Source organism: Ranitomeya imitator, chromosome 5, assembly GCF_032444005.1.
Source record: "Ranitomeya imitator isolate aRanImi1 chromosome 5, aRanImi1.pri, whole genome shotgun sequence".
Lineage (NCBI taxonomy): Eukaryota > Metazoa > Chordata > Amphibia > Anura > Dendrobatidae > Ranitomeya > Ranitomeya imitator.
The window spans coordinates 242,487,641-242,507,594 of NC_091286.1; the positions used below are offsets into that span (position 1 = coordinate 242,487,641).

Below are 19,954 nucleotides of genomic sequence, written 5' to 3' on the forward strand. Positions count from 1 at the left end.
TTTGGACTACTTTCCTGAAAACCTTGTTGCTGTTAGCAAAGAGCAAGGAGAAAGATTTCATCAGAATATCAAGGATATGGAACAACGATACCATGGTGGAGGAAAGGTGAACATGATGGGGAACTACTTCTGGATGCTTCACTGAGAAGATCTGCAGGCCTACTATAAAAGAAAAGGTATCAAGAGAAGCTTTGAAGAGAAAAGGAAAAGGCTCAAGAATTAATTTCCAACAAAGTTGCAGAATGAATGTTCAATACATTTTTATATATAATATTAAGTACAATTTTGACTACAATAAAGGCTTTAATTGTTCCTCTCCCTTAGGGTATGTTTCCACGTTCAGGAAATGCTGCGTTTTTGAAGCTGCGTTGAGCCATAGCGTAAAAAACGCAGCATCCAGATGTTACAGCATAGTGGAGGGGATTTAATGAAATCCCATCTCCACTATGCATTAAAAGACGCATGCGGCATACCCGCGGAAACGCACATGCAGCGCATCTTTTAAGAACGCAGCATGTCCTTACATTGCAGAAACAACGCAAGGACAGTGCAGGTGACCTGCCAGTGACCTCAGGTGCAGATTTGGTCAGGATTTTACCTGCATAAAATCCTGACCAAATCCTGATGCAATCCTGAACGTGGTCACATACCCTTAGTCGTAATTTCACCTTCGTTTTGTGCAAAATCCATATGGTTAAAATTTGAAAAAATAACCAGAAACCCAACGTTTGCATTTCTGTGTTAATAAAGTGGTTGTTCATGCTTCGGGTTGTATGTGACTGCAGACTGAGGAGTTCTCACAGTGTTCACAGTGCACGCAGTGCACGCTGTCAGAATTAGTCAGTACCGGGAGTGGGAAGTTATGTGTCTTCAAGTATGTAATTTACATACATCTGGCCACATTCTGACTAGACCTGTCTGACTTTGCTCAGTTCACTTGTATTGAGTAAGGCTGCGCACGTCTAGTCAGCACGTGACTAAATATATGCAAATTGCATTCTTGCAGTCATGCGTCCGTACACTCCTGGCTCAGGTACCGAAAAATCCTGACAGCGTGCACACTGCACGCACTGAGGATTCACAAGTCTGAAGTCACATATAGTGACTGCAGACTTGAGCCCCAAGCCTTAACAACCCTTTCATATTCAACAGAAAGATGTTTAGTATGAAGTTCACCTTTGTTTTCGAACCACAACTTTAAGCTTTTTCAGAACTGTTTTCTTTTTTTTTTGTTTTTTGCTCTTTTGTTCTTTCCTCACTTTTTTTCCCAAGAGCTATAACTTTTATACTTTCCCATTGACATAGCTGTATGAGGACTTATTTTTTGCAAGGTGTAGTTTTTCATTTTACCACATATTGTACTAAATAAATGGGATGTAAAAGCCAAGTGCTGTGAAATGATCAACAAAAAGCCCATTTTCTTTGGATTTTGCATCCAAAATGTAGTTGTGACATAAATATAATATTATTATGAAATATTTTGAAAATATATTCTTCTCATCTGATTCAAATGTATGTGTGAAAGCTTTTATATACATTTCAAAAATGTGAAGAAATAAGGTAAGTAAACATATACCGTACTGCTTCCAAAACCAGTATGAATACAACAAAAAAATAAAAATAATTTAAAAATTCTTAAAGAATTATTCCCACTTGTGACATTTTTAGTTTATCCAAAGGGATCCACAACTTAAATAGTAATCAAGACAAATAGAAAATATAAAATGTTTTAAGTATAACTTTTTTAAATTTTTTAACCTTTTAAGGAACTGGTGATTTTTTATTTTTGCACTAACATTTTTCTGTGGCCTTCTGCCAAGAGCCATAACTTTTGTATTTTTCCATTAACATAGGCAAATGAAAGCTTTTTTATGTAAGATGAGTTGTAGCTTTGAATTATATGATTAATTTGATCATACAATGTACTGAAGAAGAGGAGAAAAATTCTAAGTGTGGTGAAATTGCGAAAAATAAAAAATAAATGCAACTTTTTGAGGGCTTTTGCCATTTTTATTTTTTCCCTCTTTACAACATACTTCTAAAATAATTCTATATATTGATGGATCAAACTATAATGTACACTTTATTTTTATTAATTTGTTTTTAATTTTTTTTAACTTTATTAATCCACTTATGGGACTTGAAAGCACAACATTTCAATTGATTACACTATATACTCAGATACCAGAGTATTTCAGTATTTCAGTCAGTGACCATACAGGTAAGACTGGATTAACCATTCTATTACCTGTATGCCCATACTAAGAGATCAAAATCCTCCAGGAGTTGACTGTTTCCCTTTAAGCCATCTCATGGTATCTTGCACCTGAAAAGTACTGAGGCCTGACCACTTTTAATTTACAAATCAAATATCAAACAAGGCTATCAAGGAACATCCTCAGTTTATTTATCACAGGATGTTTTAAACACTGACTGAAAAGCATTTTTTGTGGGCTAGCAAGGAAGTCTCCCCCGAAGTAGACCAGATGTGAGATCAATGAGTTGAAATTAAGTCTTTCCCTAACCATAAGGGATGTGTTCTTTCAATGAGAAATGTCACTCAAATATTTGGAGAGTCAGTCATCATAAGACTTTAAATAATTGTGTCTTGTCCCATCTTTGCCTTGACGGCATCTAAGTGAGCTCTTCGTTGTAGAAATTGAATAAATGTATCTCTCACACACAATATGATATAATAATACAAATGATATAACACATCTTTAATTGTTTGCAGGCTCTTAATCATGAACAACCAGATGGAATCCATGTATTTGCTGTTCTTCTTCATGCTCATCAAGCTGGCCAAGTTCTACGTGCACGACATTTCAGGAAAGGAGAAGAGCAAAAATTACTTGCCTATGACAATGAGTTTGACTTCAATTTCCAAGAGTTCCAGTATTTAGAAGAAGAGCGAATCATTCTACCTGTAAGTTTTCTTGTCTCCTAGCCTGCACCTGCTGTGGGCATTAATTTATTTGGCAACATTAAAACTGCTACGTCACTGGCACATTCTACCATCTGCATTATTACCAGATCGCAGTAGGCTTCTTTGGTTCTGAAAATCCAGAATAAATCAAGATTCTATGATTATTTGAGTTTGGTTCAGATGTTTTGTGTTTAGATGTAACGTGTCGCTTCAAATAACACTATCCACTCTGGCACTATTCTCTGTGACTTTCAATTCTTATTTATCAGTAATTATTATATCCTGACATATTTGTTAGAAAAATGCCCACCCCCCATTAGCAATTTTAAGTCTGTGTACAGTACCAGCATAAAGATATTGGTAACGAGTAGTGTTGAGCATTCCGATACCGCAAGTATCGGGTATCGGCCGATATTTGCGGTATCGGAATTCCGATACCGAATTCCGATACTTCCCGCGTATCGGATACCGGAATCGGAAGTTCCCAGAATTCAAACTGAACGCAGCAGCCAATGAGGAATGATTGGAAGTGTGGGCACATCCTGTTTAGCATGGTGGGCATGTAAGTACTGCCAAGGCTTGGATTGGCTGCTGAAATGATGTCACTCTGCACTATAAAAAACGCTGCCGCCATTTTGCGCTCACTCTGCTGTGATTTCAGTTAGGGACAGGATGCTGTGTTCTAACTGAGGGCCAGTCGAGCTAGCTAATTGCTTTATTTTCCTTTCCAAAGGCTAATTTAGCAAAACGCTGTGTGTTCTTCACTGTTCACCTTGCTCTTGCCTTGCAGCGCTGTTTTAACAGCGTTCTGCAAGGTCTCTGTGTGTGTGTGTGCAGCTCACTCTGTAGTCTGTGTGCAGCCATATACCCGGTTGTATTCAGCTCAGGGGGGGTTCACACTGCCTCACACAGTTGTCCTTTTTTGCTCTTAGTGCAGCCTGCTGCACATTTTTTCTCAAATTTCCTATTAGTGTTTTTCCACCAGTCTCCAGCTCTATTGTGGAAAAACACTACATAGGATAACCTAGAGGGGGTTTTTTGGGCCTTGCAGCGCCGTTTACGGCTGTCTGCACGGTCTCCGTGTGAGCCCAGCTCGCCCTGTAGTCTGTGTGCAGCCATAGCCGGTTGGATTCAGCTCAGGGTGAGTTACTGCCTCATACCTTGAAAAACAATTTCCTTTTTTTCAAATAGTGCAGCCAGTTTAAAATTTGAAAAAAAAAAATTCCTATTAGTGTCTTTCCACTCGTATCCAGCTAAATAGTGGAAAAACACTATATAGGATAACCTAGAGGAGGTTTTTTTGGCCTTGCAGCGCCGTTTACGGCTGTCTGCACGGTCTCCGTGTGAGCCCAGCTCGCCCTGTAGTCTGTGTGCAGCCATAGCCGGTTGGATTCAGCTCAGGGTTCGTTACTGCCTCATACCTTGAGAAAAATTTTACTTTTTTTCAAATAGTGCAACCTGTTTAAAATTTGAAAAAAAAAATTCCTATTAGTGTCTTTCCACTCGTATCCAGCTAAATAGTGGAAAAACACTATATAGGCTAACCTAGAGGAGGGTTTGTTGGCCTTGCAGCGCCGTTTACGGCTGTCTGCACGGTCTCTGTGTGAGCGCAGCTCGCCCTGTAGTCTGTGTGCAGCCATAGCCGGTTGGATTCAGCTCAGGGTGCGTTACTGCCTCATACCTTGAAAAACAATTTCCTTTTTTTCAAATAGTGCAGCCAGTTTAAAATTTGAAAAAAAAAAATTCCTATTAGTGTCTTTCCACTCGTATCCAGCTAAATAGTGGAAAAACACTATATAGGATAACCGAGAGGAGGGTTTTTTGGCCTTGCAGCGCCGTTTACGGCTGTCTACACGGTCTCCGTGTGATTTAAACTAGCTCTGTAGCCCGATCTGCACCAAAAAAAAAGTTAAGTTCACCAAACACAACTTAACACTTGTGTAGGCCACATTTGAAAAATTATAAAGTTTAGTCCACAATTTACAACATTAGTGTTTCTTACACCTGTTAGGAGGAGCATTTCAGGAATAAGCACACTAAGGCCTTAGTACTTTTCTGCTTATCTTTATCTGTCAACCAAGATGAAGAGGGCAGGGAGTAAGGCACGTGGGCGTGGGCGCGGAGCAGGGAGAAGAGCAGGGAGAGGACGTGGTGATTCTGTGCCTGCTGCGGGCGCCGGTGACTCGTCGTCACTCAGTTTCAGCAGGGAACAGTCCTTCATGCGCAGCTTTGTCGGAGAGCGCCGTGCACCGCTGCTACGTGAAGACCAAATTGAAGCCGTTGTCGGGTGGATGGCAGCTAACGCCTCGGCATCGACTTCAGTTAGTGCCACATCCTCTCAGGCACAGAGCACTGGAGAGCAGCCATCTGTCTCTTCACCACCTGCCAAATTGGCCAGGCAGTCAGAGAGCCCAGGACAGGAGCCGTCTCTACTTCTGTTCTCTGAATCTCTTGGCTTGGAAACAGGGGGCCAGCCAAGCAGCATTGGAGAAATGGAAGAAGAGGCAGTGTGCAGTGATGCCCAAAAGCTTTATCTCTCTGACTCTGAAGAGGCAGGTGGGCCAGTGCCTCCGGTGACCACAGCGCAGTACGCATCTGATGATGAAACTCAGGTGCCGCTTTCTGATGCGTACTGTGCTGCCGAGACTACCCAGGAGGAGCAGTTGGTGGCAGAGGGTAGTGGAGATGATGAGGTCCTTGACCCATCGTGGCGTGAGGAACAGGAAGGTGGTGGGAGCAGCTCTGAGGAAGAGCTTCCCCTTACGGGCCAAAGAGGGAGAGGGAGGGGGAAGACTGCGGAGCCTGTAGCCTCCACTTTGGCACCCGTTAGGAGCCTGTCTCTTTCCAAAGCCAAAAAGGGCGCTCCCAAGACTTGCAGTGCCTGGTCCTTTTTTGACACAGTTGCAGATGACATTTGTTTTGTCAAATGCAAGCTGTGTCATCAGAAAGTAAAAAGAGGTAAAAGTGTCAGCAACCTCAATACCACAAATATGTGGAAACATGTGCGGAACAGGCACGCGGTGGAGTTACAGAAACACAGTGAAGACGTAGGCCAACCAACAGCGGCAGCTACCACCTCTTCATCTCGTGTTGCCTCTTCCTCCACTGTTGTCCAGAGACCTAGTGTAATTCCACCCACAGCACCACCTTCCCAGTCATCCTCACACTCCCAGTCTACTCTACAGCCATCGGTAGTCCAGGCATGGGAGAAAAGGCGGGCATTCTCGGCCAACCACCCCCGAGCACAGGCTCTGAATGCAGGCATTGCCAAACTGTTGTCCCTGGAAATGCTCTCGTTCAGGCTGGTGGAGACTGACAGCTTCCGTGACTTGATGGCATTGGCAGTCCCACAGTACAAGGTGCCCAGCCGCTTTTACTTCAGCAGGCAGGCTGTCCCTGCCCTGCACAGGCATGTTGAGGCAAACATAAAACATGCGCTACTGAACGCCGTCAGTAGCAAGGTCCACCTCACCACCGATGCGTGGACCAGTCAGCATGGACAGGGGCGATATGTTTCCCTCACTGCCCATTGGGTTAATGTTGTTGAGCCAGGTACAGATCGTGCGAGTGGCGCAGGACGTGTCCTGCCCACTCCAAGGATTGCAGGAATCCAGTCTGTACGCATCGACTCCTCCTCTTACACCAGTTCCTCTGATTCCTCTCTGCAGGATCCGTCACAGCCCACCTCCACATGGACCCGTGAACGTTTACCTATGACCGACATGAGCACAGCCGTGGCCAAACGTCAGCAGGCCGTCTTGAAACTAGTTTCATTGGGGCATCGAAGCCACACAGCGCAGGAGCTCTGGAATGCCATCAAGCAGGAGAGCGATGTGTGGTTACTGCCAGCGAATCTCCAGCCAGGCATGGTAGTGTGTGACAATGGCCGAAATCTGGTGGCAGCTTTGGCCCTTGGCAACCTCACTCACATCCCATGTCTGGCACATGTGCTCAATTTGGTTGTGCAGAGTTTTCTGAGGGACTATCCGGATCTTGATGCCCTGCTGCACAAGGTCCGCCTAGAGTGTGCTCACTTGCGGCGTTCCAGCTTGGCCAGATCCCGCATTGCTGCTCTGCAACCTGTCCCCCCCCCCCGTCGTTTGTTACTGAAAGAGCCATCTTGTGCAGCAGTAATGCTGCACAAGGAAAAGGTAGCTCTTTTTTTTTAGCTCTTTGCACACGCAGAACTTAACACTTATAAAATGTGTTCACTGATACCGTTATACCGTCCCGGAGCTGGGACTTTCCTTCGTAATGTGACGCAGCACAGCCGTCATTCCTACCCCCTTGGTGCCATGCGCTGCCTCCTCAGCGTTGTTTTAAGCTGTCACGGAGCCTGCGCTGTTCTGTTATCCCTTGGGCATGCCCTATTTGCGCTGCCTGTCTTCTGACATAATTTGGTGTCAGGCTGGCTGCGCCTGTGCGGCCGCGCTGCCCGAGATCCCGCCTCGCAGTGTCTTCTGATTGAGTCACACTGCGGGCCTGGGATCCATGGGCATGCGCAGTGCATATCTTCCCCTCGGGCTCTCGCTCATTTCCCTCCGCCTTCTTTAGACTGTGCGCCGTCAGCTGATCCCTAGCATGCCACGGCCGTGACACCGCACAGTCTGAAGAAGAGGGAAGGAGGGGAGTGAGAGTCGAGGTTATGCACTGTGCATGCCCATGGTTCCAAGGCCCGCAGTGGGATTACGTTAGACGAGACTGCGAGGTGGGATCTGGAGCAGCGTGGACGCACAGGCACTGACAGCCTGACACCAAATTATGTCAGACAAGCAGCGCTAATTGGGCATGGCCAAGGGCTAACAGAACAGCGCAGGCTCCGTGACAGCTTAAAACAACGCTGAGGAGGCAGCGCACGGCATCAAGGGGATAGGAATGACAGCTGTGCTGTGTCCCATTACGAAGGAAATTCGCACCTCCGGAACGGTTTAACGGCATAAAGGGACACATTTTTAGTGTTTACTTCGGTGTTTGCAAGGAGCATAATTAAAAGAGCAACCTTTTCCTTTTGCATCCTTAGTGCTGCACAAGATGGCTCTTTCAGCTACAAACGTCTTGGGGGGGGGTTAAAGGTTTCCTTTCAACTTGCTCCAATCAGGCTTCGGCCTACACTCTGTTCCTCTGCTCCTCCTGCTGTCCCTGGGCTCTAACACCGCCAGTTGGTGCCTGGAAGTGCTGTGTGCACAGTCAACAGTCGCTCCTCTGTTATTGGGGTTCAGTAACGTCAGCTGATCCCCAGCTGTGTGTGCGGCAATACCTCCAATCTGCTCCTCCTGCTGTCCCTGGGCTCTAACACCGCCAGTTGGTGCCTGGAAGTGCTGTGTGCACAGTCAACAGTCGCTCCTCTGTTATTGGGGTTCAGTAACGTCAGCTGATCCCCAGCTGTGTGTGCGGCAATACCTCCAATCTGCTCCTCCTGCTGTCCCTGGGCTCTAACACCGCCAGTTGGTGCCTGGAAGTGCTGTGTGCACAGTCAACAGTCGCTCCTCTGTTATTGGGGTTCAGTAACGTCAGCTGATCCCCAGCTGTGTGTGCGGCAATACCTCCAATCTGCTCCTCCTGCTGTCCCTGGGCTCTAACACCGCCAGTTGGTGCCTGGAAGTGCTGTGTGCACAGTCAACAGTCGCTCCTCTGTTATTGGGGTTCAGTAACGTCAGCTGATCCCCAGCTGTGTGTGCGGCAATACCTCCAATCTGCTCCTCCTGCTGTCCCTGGGCTCTAACACCGCCAGTTGGTGCCTGGAAGTGCTGTGTGCACAGTCAACAGTCGCTCCTCTGTTATTGGGGTTCAGTAACGTCAGCTGATCCCCAGCTGTGTGTGCGGCAATACCTCCAATCTGCTCCTCCTGCTGTCCCTGGGCTCTAACACCGCCAGTTGGTGCCTGGAAGTGCTGTGTGCACAGTCAACAGTCGCTCCTCTGTTATTGGGGTTCAGTAACGTCAGCTGATCCCCAGCTGTGTATCCGGCAACGTGTCATGCGACCGCCACGCTGGCACAACTAAAATGTAAGGGGACCTGTCCCCCCCCCCCCCTAGGCGTTTGTTACTGAAAGAGCCAACATGTGCAGCACTAATACTGCACAAGGGAAAGGTCGCTCTTGAAATTATGCTCCTTGCAAACGCTGAACTACACACTCATGTAATGTGTCCCCTCACACCGTCCAACCGTCCCGGAGGTGGGACTTTCCTTTGTAATGTGACGCAGCACAGCCGTCATTGCTACCCCCTTGGCACCGTGCGCTGCCTCCTTAGCGTTGTTTGATTCCGTCATGGACCCTGCGCTGTTATGTTATCCCTTGGCCATGCACAGTTTGCGCTGCCCGTCCTCTGACATCATTTGTTGTCGTCCTGGCTGCGCCTGTGCGTCCACGCTGCCCGAAATCACACCTCGCAGTGTCGTCTAATGTGATCCCACAGTGGGCCTGGTATCCATGGCCATGCGCAGTGCATATACTAGCCTCTCACTCCCCTTCTTCACGCTTCTTCAGACTAGGCGGCGTCAGCTGATCCCTAATAGCATGCCACGGCCGTGACGCCACACAGTCTGAAGAAGCAGGAAGGAGGTGAGTGAGAGGCGATGATATGCACTGCGCATGCCCATGGATCCCTGGCCCGCAGTGGGACTACATTAGATGACACTGCAAGGTTGGATCTCGGGCAGCTTGGACGCACAGGCACTGCCAGCCTGACACCTACATGATGTCAGAAGACGGGCACCGCTAACTGTGCATGGCCAAGGGATAACATTACAGCGCGGGCTCCGTGACAGAACCAAACAACGTTGAGGAGGTGGCGCCCGGCACCAAGGGGGTTGGAATGACGGCTGTGCTGTGTCACATTACAAAGGAAAGTCCCACTTCCGGGATGGTTTGACGGTGTGAGGGGACACATTATATGAGTGTGTACTTCAGCGTTTGCAAGGAGCATAATTTTCGGAGCCACCATTTTCCATGTGCAGTATTACTGCTGTACAAGATGGCTCTTTCAGCAACAAATGCCTGGGGGGGGGGGGGGGTTAAAGGTTCCCTTTCAACTTGCTCCACTGCAGGCTTCGGCCTACACTCTGCTCCTCTTTGATTCCCTGGGTTTCAACACTGTCAGTTGCCACCTGGAAGTGTTGTCTACACAGAAAAAACACTAGGTGATGTGTCAGTGGGGTTCAGCACCGCCAGCTGTTCCCCTGCTGTGTAGTCGGCAACGTGTCCAGCACAAGCCACGCTGCCACAACAGAACAAAAGCTGCCACCAGTGCAGGCTTCGGCCTACACTCTGCTCCTCTCCTCCTCCTGCTGACCCTGGGCTCAAACACCGCTAGTTTTTGCCCGGAAGTGCTAGCTGCACAGAGAAAAACACCAGCCAATGTGTTAGTGGGGTTCAGCAACGCCAGCTGTTCCCCTGCTGTGTAGCCGGCAACGTGACCTGCAAACGCCACGCAGGCACATGAACTGAAATTAAAGGGAACCTGGCCCCACCCCCCCAGGTGTTTCTATGTATAACAGCCACCTAGTACAGCAGTACTGCTGCATTTGTACAAGGTGGCTGACTTTTTCTCCTTGCCCACGTGGAACTCAACACGTACAAAATGTGTCTCATTGAGACCATTCCACTGTCCCTGAGGTGTGACTTTCCTTTCTAATGATACGCAGCACCCCCCTTGGTAGCGTTTCCCGTCTTTTGTCATCATGGTTAGCTGGCTGCGCCTGTGCATCCGCCCTGCTAGAAACAACGCCCCTCGTTGTCATATTTATTTTGTCAGCGAGGGTGTGGTTTATGGGCACGAGCAGTGCATATGTTCGCCTGTCTTAACTCATCTCCTTCCGCCTTCTTCAGACTGTGCGGCCTCCTGGCCGTGGTAGGCGATAAGGGATCAGCTGAGGCCGCCCAGTCTGGAGCAGGTGTAAGGACATGTGTAAGCGGCAAACCTATTTACTGCACAAGGCCACGAATCCCAGCCACGCAGTGTGATTTTTTGAAAACACACTGTGGGTCTGGGATTCATGTCCATCGCTAACCGCAACGGCCGAAATGAAATGAGGTCAGAAGACAGGAAGCGCTCACAGCCCATGGCCAAGGGATCACAATAGCGCAGACTCCTGTACAGCAAATAACAACGCTCAGGAATCTGCGCCCAGTACCTAGGTGCAAATTTTGACACCTGTGCTGCGTCTCCTTAAAAAGACAAGTCACGCCTCCACAACTGTTTGACAGTATAATGGGCTAAATAGTGTACGTGTTTTAGTCAGCGTGTGCAAGGAGCAAAACAAATAGAGCAACCTTTTACTTGTGCAGCATTAATGCTGCACAAGGTGTGGCTCTTGTACCTTGCAACACCTGAGGGGGGTTAAAGGTAACCTTTGAAATTGGTTCAACTAGGCTTCGGCCTACACTCTGCTCCTCTCCTGCTGACCCTGGGCTCAAACACCGCTAGTTTTTGCCCGGAACTGCTAGCTGCAGTCAATGTGTTAGTGAGGTTCAGCACCGCCAGCTGTTCCCCTGCTGTGTAGTCGGCATCGTGTCCAGCACAAGCCACGCTGGCACAACTGACCAAAAGCTGCCACCAGTGCAGGCTTCGGCCTACACTTTGCTCCTCTCCTCCTCCTGCTGACCCTGGGCTCAAACAACGCCAGTTTCTGCCCGGACATGCTAGCTGCACAGAGAAAAACACCAGCCAATGTGTTAGTGGGGTTCAGCACCGCCAGCTGTTCCCCTGCTGTGTAGTCGGCATCGTTTCCAGCACAAGCCACGCTGGCACAACTGAACAAAAGCTGCCACCAGTGCAGGCTTCGGCCTACACTTTGCTCCTCTCCTCCTCCTGCTGACCCTGGGCTCAAACAACGCCAGTTTCTGCCCGGACATGCTAGCTGCACAGAGAAAAACACCAGCCAATGTGTTAGTGGGGTTCAGCACCGCCAGCTGTTCCCCTGCTGTGTAGCTGGCAACGTGTCCTGCAAACGCCACGCAGGCACATGAACTGAAATTGAAGGGAGCCTGCCCCCCACCCCCAGGTGTTTCTATGTATAACAGCCACCTTGTACAGCAGTACTGCTGCATTTGTACAAGGTGGCTGACTTTTTGTCCTTGCCCACGTGGAACTCAAAACGTACAAAATGTGTCTCATTGAGACCATTCCACTGTCCCTGAGGTGTGACTTTCCTTTCTAATGATACGCAGCACCCCCCTTGGTAGCGCTTCCCGTCTTCTGACATCATTGGTTGGCTTGTTGCGCCTGTGCGTCCGCCCTGCCTGAAACAATGCTCCTCGTTGTCTTATTTTGACTGCGAGGGTGTGATTGATGGGCACGAGCAGTGCATATCTTCACCTGTCTTAACTCATCTCCTTCCGCCTTCTTCAGACTGTGCAGCCTCATGGCCGCGGCATGCGAGAAGGGATCAGCAGAGGCCGCCCAGTCTGAAGCAGGTGTAAGGACGTGTGTGAGCGGCCAAAATATTTACTGCTCAAGGCCACGAATCACAGCACCGCAGTGTGACTTTATGAAAAGGCACTGTGGGTCTGGGATTTATGGCCATCGTTAACCGCACCGGCCAACATGAAATGAGGTCATAAGACGGGCAGCTCTAACAGGGCATTGCCAAGGGATAACACAAGAGCGCAGACTCCTGTACAGCAAATAACAACGCTCAGGAAGCTGCGCCAAGCACCAAGGCGTTATTTGGGACACCTGTGCTGCGTCTCCTTAAAAAGCCAAGTCACGCATCCACTACAGTTTGACTGTAGAATGGGCTAAATTGTGTACGTCTTTCATTCAGCGTGTGCAAGTAGACAAATTAATAGAGCAACCTTTCACTTGTGCAGCATTAATACTGCACAAGGTGTGTCTCTTGTACTTTGTAACACCTGAGGGGGGGTTAAAGGTTTCCTTTGAAATTGGTTCAAATAGGCTTCGGCCTACACTCTGCTCCTCTCCTCCTCCTCCTGCTTCAACACGGGCTCTAACATCGCTAGTTTTTGACCACAAGTGCTAGCTGCACAGAGAAAAACACACGCCATTGTCCTGTGTAGCCGGCAAAGTGTCCTGCAAACGCAACGCAGACACAAAGCTGCCTCCAGTGCAGGCTTCGGCCTACACTCTGCTCCCCCTGCTTACCCTTAGCTCCAACACCGCTAGTTGGGGCTCTAGGAAGACAATCTTTAATAGGCAACGCATCTGGGTTCCAGCACCGCCAGCTGGTTCTCGGCAGTGTTTTTGTCACAGGTACTCCCTCGTGCCAAACCTGGTTTCAGCACCGTCAGCTGTTTCCGGTGTGTGTCAAACTCGCTGAGACGCCTATGTTTGCCCCGTCGTGTTGCAGTCGGGTTAGCCAACTCCAGGGTGCCTCCAGTTTAGGAGCTTCCTATGTGGGCTCCGTGAACTGGTAGTCAAGGCTGGTTCTGTAGTGCCAGTAGGCCCAGCTCCCCCTGTAGGACTGTTGGGGTTCGGTAACTGCGGCTGCCTCGCGGCCTAGCTGTTCTCTCCTCTCCTGTGGGCCTTGGGGTCCACCACCTGGTTCCAGCACCGTCAGCTGGTTCCAGGCCGAGCCTTTGGCTTAGGTGCCTCCTCCTGGGTATCCGAGTTCCGCCAACGTCAGGCGGTCCTTGGTAGTGCTTTTAAGCGCGGGCACCTACAGCTTAGTAACCGTGTTCCAGCACCGCCAGCTGGTCCTCGGTCGTGCCATTGGCTCTTGCACACTGGGGCAACGCATCTGGGTTCCAGCACCGCCAGCTGGTTCTCGGCAGTGTTCTTGTCACAGGTACTCCCTCGTGCCAAGCCTGGTTTCAGCACCGTCAGCTGTTTCCGGGTTGTGTCAAGCTCACTGAGACGCCTATGCTTGCCCCATCGTGATGCGGTCGGGTTAGCCAACTCCAGGGTGCCTCCAGTTTAGGAGCTTCCTATGTGGGCTGCGTGAACTGGTAGTCAAGGCTGGTTCTGTAGTGCCAGTAGGCCCAGCTCCCCCTGTAGGACTGTTGGGGTTCGGTAACTGCAGCTGCCTCGCGGCCTAGCTGTTCTCTCCTCTCCTGTGGGCCTTGGGGTCCAGCACCTGGTTCCAGCACCGTCAGCTGGTTCCAGGCCGAGCCTTTGGCTTAGGTGCCTCCTCCTGGGTATCCGAGTTCCGCCAACGTCAGGCGGTCCTTGGTAGTGCTTTTAAGCGCGGGCACCTACAGCTTAGTAACCGTGTTCCAGCACCGCCAGCTGGTCCTCGGTCGTGCCATTGGCTCTTGCACACTGGGGCAACGCATCTGGGTTCCAGCACCGCCAGCTGGTTCTCGGCAGTGTTCTTGTCACAGGTACTCCCTCGTGCCAAGCCTGGTTTCAGCACCGTCAGCTGTTTCCGGGTTGTGTCAAGCTCACTGAGACGCCTATGATTGCCCCGTCGTGGTGCGGTCGGGTTAGCCAACTCCAGGGTGCCTCCAGTTTAGGAGCTTCCTATGTGGGCTGCGTGAACTGGTAGTCAAGGCTGGTTCTGTAGTGCCAGTAGGCCCAGCTCCCCCTGTAGGACTGTTGGGGTTCGGTAACTGCGGCTGCCTCGCGGCCTAGCTGTTCTCTCCTCTCCTGTGGGCCTTGGGGTCCACCACCTGGTTCCAGCACTGTCAGCTGGTTCCAGGCCGAGCCTTTGGCTTAGGTGCCTCCTCCTGGGTATCCGAGTTCCGCCAACGTCAGGCGGTCCTTGGTAGTGCTTTTAAGCGCGGGCACCTACAGCTTAGTAACCGTGTTCCAGCACCGCCAGCTGGTCCTCGGTCGTGCCATTGGCTCTTGCACACTGGGGCAACGCATCTGGGTTCCAGCACCGCCAGCTGGTTCTCGGCAGTGTTCTTGTCACAGGTACTCCCTCGTGCCAAGCCTGGTTTCAGCACCGTCAGCTGTTTCCGGGTTGTGTCAAGCTCACTGAGACGCCTATGATTGCCCCGTCGTGGTGCGGTCGGGTTAGCCAACTCCAGGGTGCCTCCAGTTTAGGAGCTTCCTATGTGGGCTGCGTAAACTGGTAGTCAAGGCTGGTTCTGTAGTGCCAGTAGGCCCAGCTCCCCCTGTAGGACTGTTGGGGTTCGGTAACTGCGGCTGCCTCGCGGCCTAGCTGTTCTCTCCTCTCCTGTGGGCCTTGGGGTCCACCACCTGGTTCCAGCACCGTCAGCTGGTTCCAGGCCGAGCCTTTGGCTTAGGTGCCTCCTCCTGGGTATCCGAGTTCCGCCAACGTCAGGCGGTCCTTGGTAGTGCTTTTAAGCGCGGGCACCTACAGCTTAGTAACCGGGTTCCAGCACCGCCAGCTGGTCCTCGGTCGTGCCATTGGCTCTTGCACACTGGGGCAACGCATCTGGGTTCCAGCACCGCCAGCTGGTTCTCGGCAGTGTTCTTGTCACAGGTACTCCCTCGTGCCAAGCCTGGTTTCAGCACCGTCAGCTGTTTCCGGGTTGTGTCAAGCTCACTGAGACGCCTATGCTTGCCCCGTCGTGGTGCGGTCGGGTTAGCCAACTCCAGGGTGCCTCCAGTTTAGGAGCTTCCTATGTGGGCTGCGTGAACTGGTAGTCAAGGCTGGTTCTGTAGTGCCAGTAGGCCCAGCTCCCCCTGTAGGACTGTTGGGGTTCGGTAACTGCGGCTGCCTCGCGGCCTAGCTGTTCTCTCCTCTCCTGTGGGCCTTGGGGTCCACCACCTGGTTCCAGCACCGTCAGCTGGTTCCGGGCCGAGCCTTTGGCTTAGGTGCCTCCTCCTGGGTATCCGAGTTCCGCCAACGTCAGGCGGTCCTTGGTAGTGCTTTTAAGCGCGGGCACCTACAGCTTAGTAACCGTGTTCCAGCACCGTCAGCTGGTCCTCGGTCGTGCCATTGGCTCTTGCACACTGGGGCAACGCATCTGGGTTCCAGCACCGCCAGCTGGTTCTCGGCAGTGTTTTTGTCACAGGTACTCCCTCGTGCCAAACCTGGTTTCAGCACCGTCAGCTGTTTCCGGGGTGTGTCAAACTCGCTGAGACGCCTATGTTTGCCCCGTCGTGTTGCAGTCGGGTTAGCCAACTCCAGGGTGCCTCCAGTTTAGGAGCTTCCTATGTGGGCTGCGTGAACTGGTAGTCAAGGCTGGTTCTGTAGTGCCAGTAGGCCCAGCTCCCCCTGTAGGACTGTTGGGGTTCGGTAACTGCGGCTGCCTCGCGGCCTAGCTGTTCTCTCCTCTCCTGTGGGCCTTCGGGTCCACCACCTGGTTCCAGCACCCTCAGCTGGTTCTCGGCAGTGTCTTTTGCTCTTGTACCTTCTGCTCCCCATCCTGGTTCCAGTACCGTCAGCTGGTTCCGGGCAGAGCCTTTGGCTTAGGTGCCTCCTTCTGGGTATCCAAGTTCCACCAATGTCAGGTGGTCCTTGGTAGTGCTTTCAGGCACGGGTACCTCCTGCTTAGTAACCGGGTTCCAGTAACGTCAGCTGGTCCTCGGTAGTTCCATTGGCTCTTGGACCTTCGGCTACCCATCCGGGTTCCAGTACCGTCAGCTGGTTCTCGGCAGTGTCTTTTGCTCTTGTACCTTCTGCTCCCCATCCTGGTTCCAGTAACGTCAGCTGGTTCCGGGCAGAGCCTTTGGCTTAGGTGCCTCCTTCTGGGTATCCGAGTTCCGCCAACGCCAGGCGGTCCTTGGTAGTGCTTTTTAGCACGGGTACCTCCTGCTTAGTAACCGGGTTCCAGTAACTTCAGCTGGTCCTCGGTAGTTCCATAGGCTCTTCAACCTTCGGGTAGCCATCCGAGTTCCAGTTCCATCAGCTGGTTCTTGGCATTTTCTCAGCCTTCTTGTACCTTCTGCTACATTTCCAAGTTTAAGACCCTAAAGTCGACGACCCGGAAGACCACCCCGATGACGACGACCCGGAAGACCACCCCGATGACGACGACGACGACCCGGAAGACCACCCCGATGACGACGGCGGAGACGACGACGGCGGAGACGACGACGGCGGAGATGACGACACTGGAGACGACGACCCTGGAGACGACGACATGGAAGACCGAGAAGCAGAAGAACAAGAGGCTGCAGAACAAAGAGCAGAAGAACATTAAGCATAAGACTTAATATCAGAGCAAAAGATATTATCTAAATTATATGCAGAAGAAGACTAAGCAGTGTATGGGGGTGAGTCCGTTCCTCCTCGTGGTGCCCCTGGATAAAGCCTGATGCTGCAGGCCAAACTGAACGCGGACAAATGTAACTTTTGTGACTGGCAGAACGGAAGGTGTAATCTTCCAACTTTTATAGATAACAACTACGGGAATACCTGTCACAAATGAGAATATGATGAAGAAGTAGAATAGGAAGAATAATAACAGTGGAATAAAAAGAATATGTAGAATAGGAAGAATAATAATAGTTGAATAAAATGAATATGAAGAATGTAATAAAAAAAAAAAATAGGTAGAAGATGAAGAAGAAGATGAATAAGGTGAAGAAGAAGTTGATGTCAAAGATGCTGATGATGATGAAGATGAAAGTGTGGGAAAAGTAAAAAAAAAAAAGAAAAAAAAAGAAGGGGAAGGGCGTGGAATAGTGAAACATCAATATCTGACAAAATAAAAAAAAATTTACATACTCAATATCTTTTTCACTCCGAACGTCTTAAAAAAAAACAAAAAACATGCTATTCTATTTCATTGGGCTAAACCTCATTGCCTTTAATGTCTCCGCCACCTCCCACAATACATCCTACATTATTCTTAGTTGTTTTCCTTGATGTAGAATGAACCTACAAGGAAAGAAAGGGTTTATTTTAATTCCGATATTTTGGTCCCATTGACTTGCATTGGGATCGGGTATCGGTATCGGCGATATCCGATATTTTTTGAATATCGGCCGATCCCAACCGATACTTTCCGATATCGGAAGGTATCGCTCAACACTAGTAACGAGAAATAGCAGGTGAACCGCCATAGTCCGTGATAGGTTGAGAGGGCATTTCAGGGTATTTCAACTGTTTTGGGATAACAGGAAGTAAAGACCACTGAGGACTTTGATTGGTATTTATTTTTATGAAACCATTCTAGCCACTTTACAGAACTGTCTCTTTGGACAACCCATTATGACTTAACCCCAACAATTTTTCTTATGTTTTACAGGGTGATCATTTAATTACTGAGTGTCAGTACAACACAAAAGGCAGATCCACTATGACATGGGTAAGAAAATATATTATACTTCATTCTCTATCTCTTTTGGTTTTCACCTCATATTTATCCTAGATTCCATATATTGAGAAATAGCCACCTCGAAAGGCGTGAATCAAACTTAACAACAGAAAACAAGCTGAGGATGAAGCAATGATCTAGCCTGCTCATCGCCCGCCATCTTGTTATTCCTATGAAGCATAACACTGCCATTTATTTTTTTATTATATACTGTAATAATAAAGGATTGCAGTATATTAGTACAGGCTATCAAACAATTACGAGTTTAGGTCAGTTAAAAATTTGTAAAAAGTAGCTTAGAATGTTTAATATATATATATGTATAAAAAATAAAAGTATAAATCACTCTTCTTTATTTTGGGAAATTCATATATTAAAGAAAATATATTGAGTATTACAATGTTCTTAAAAGCCCAACCTATCAAAATACCAAATTAAATAACCAGCAACCTAAGCAGAGTACAGAAAAAAACCTGAAACATCAAAACACTGTAGTAAAATGTAATAAAAGCATAAGCACTCCAAATAGTATCAGTAATTTGATATAAAAAAAAGCCCTAAACCGCTCCTTCAATGGAAAAATGTAAAAGTTTTGGATCTCAGAAAAGGGCGATGACATATCTAAAGTTAAAATTTTCAAAGTAATGGAACTTGGAGGAAAGGGATGAATTAACAAAAGTCCAAAAACAAGAACAGCTGCATCTTCAAGAGTTTTAAATGTTTTGATTCTTCTTATTTTAGGACCACACCTTTCCCCAGCCACCCGACTTCCTGATTGCTGGGGGTGGGTGCTCCTGAATAATTGTCAGTTTGAACCAACAGTATCAAGACACCGCTGTCTCAAATTGTGCTTTCTCAGTACTGTTATATAATTCCGATTTAGCTTTGCAGCATTACATGCGCTGTGACTTTGAAAGTAGCCAGGATTGGGAACTAACTCCAGCGATCCCACTTAGTCTGTGCACACGTCAGGATTTCTTGCAGAAATTTTCCTGACAAAAACCGGACATTTCTGCCAGAAATCCGCATGCGTTTTTACCGCGTTTTTGGTGCGTTTTTTGTGCGTTTTTTCCAAAATGCATAGAATTGCGGGAAAACGCAGAAAATCCGCAAAAATAATGAACATGCTCATTTTTTTAACGCGATGCGTTTTTTTCGCGGAAAAAAATGCATCCATGTGCACATAACATGCAGAATGCATTCTAAATGATAGAATGCATAATGTATGCGTTTTAATGAGTTTTTATAGCGTTTTTACCACGAAAAAACGCGAAAAAAACGCGAAAAAACCTGAACGTGTGCACATAGGGTTTGCTCACATCTGACTATAAAAAAAAATCGCATTGCACTCGCAACAATGTTATTCATTTTGGCAGTGTTCATATGTGAGTTTTTCCTCAACTGGTATTGGGCTGAGGAAACAAATTGCAGCATTATGCATATAGCTTGTAAAATGGCTGAGACTCACCAGTTAAAGGGACACTGTCACCTGAATTTGGAGGGAACAATCTTCAGCCATGGAGGCGGGGTTTTCGGGTGTTTGATTCACCCTTTCCTTAACCGCTGGCTGCATGCTGGCTGCAATATTGGATTGGAGTTCATTCTCTGTCCTCCATAGTACACGCCTGGGCAAGGCAAGATTGCTTTGTGCAGGCGTGTACTACGGAGAACAGAGAATGAACTTCAATCCAATATTGCAGCCAGCATGCAGCCAGCGGGTAAGGAAAGGGTGAATCAAAAACCCCAAAACCCCGCCTCCATGGCTGAAGATTGTTCCCTCCAAATTCAGGTGACAGTGTCCCTTTAATGGGTGCGATAAAAAAAATTGCATGGCACACTGATCTAATGGGAAACCCAATATTTCACTAGCCAAGTACAATAAAGAATAGAAT

At 48.7% G+C, this 19,954-nt stretch overlaps 1 protein-coding gene across 2 annotated transcripts in view; it reads left to right on the forward strand.

Moving 5' to 3' along the window:
• The window catches only part of MOXD1 (monooxygenase DBH like 1), a 240,462-nt gene that overhangs the window by 201,413 nt on the left and 19,095 nt on the right, over positions 1-19,954 (forward strand). For both annotated transcript variants that reach the window (XM_069726006.1, XM_069726007.1), the window contains exons 8-9: positions 2,735-2,926; positions 17,994-18,053. In XM_069726006.1, coding sequence (XP_069582107.1) covers positions 2,735-2,926; positions 17,994-18,053 — 252 coding nt within the window. The remainder of the gene's footprint in view (positions 1-2,734; positions 2,927-17,993; positions 18,054-19,954) is intronic.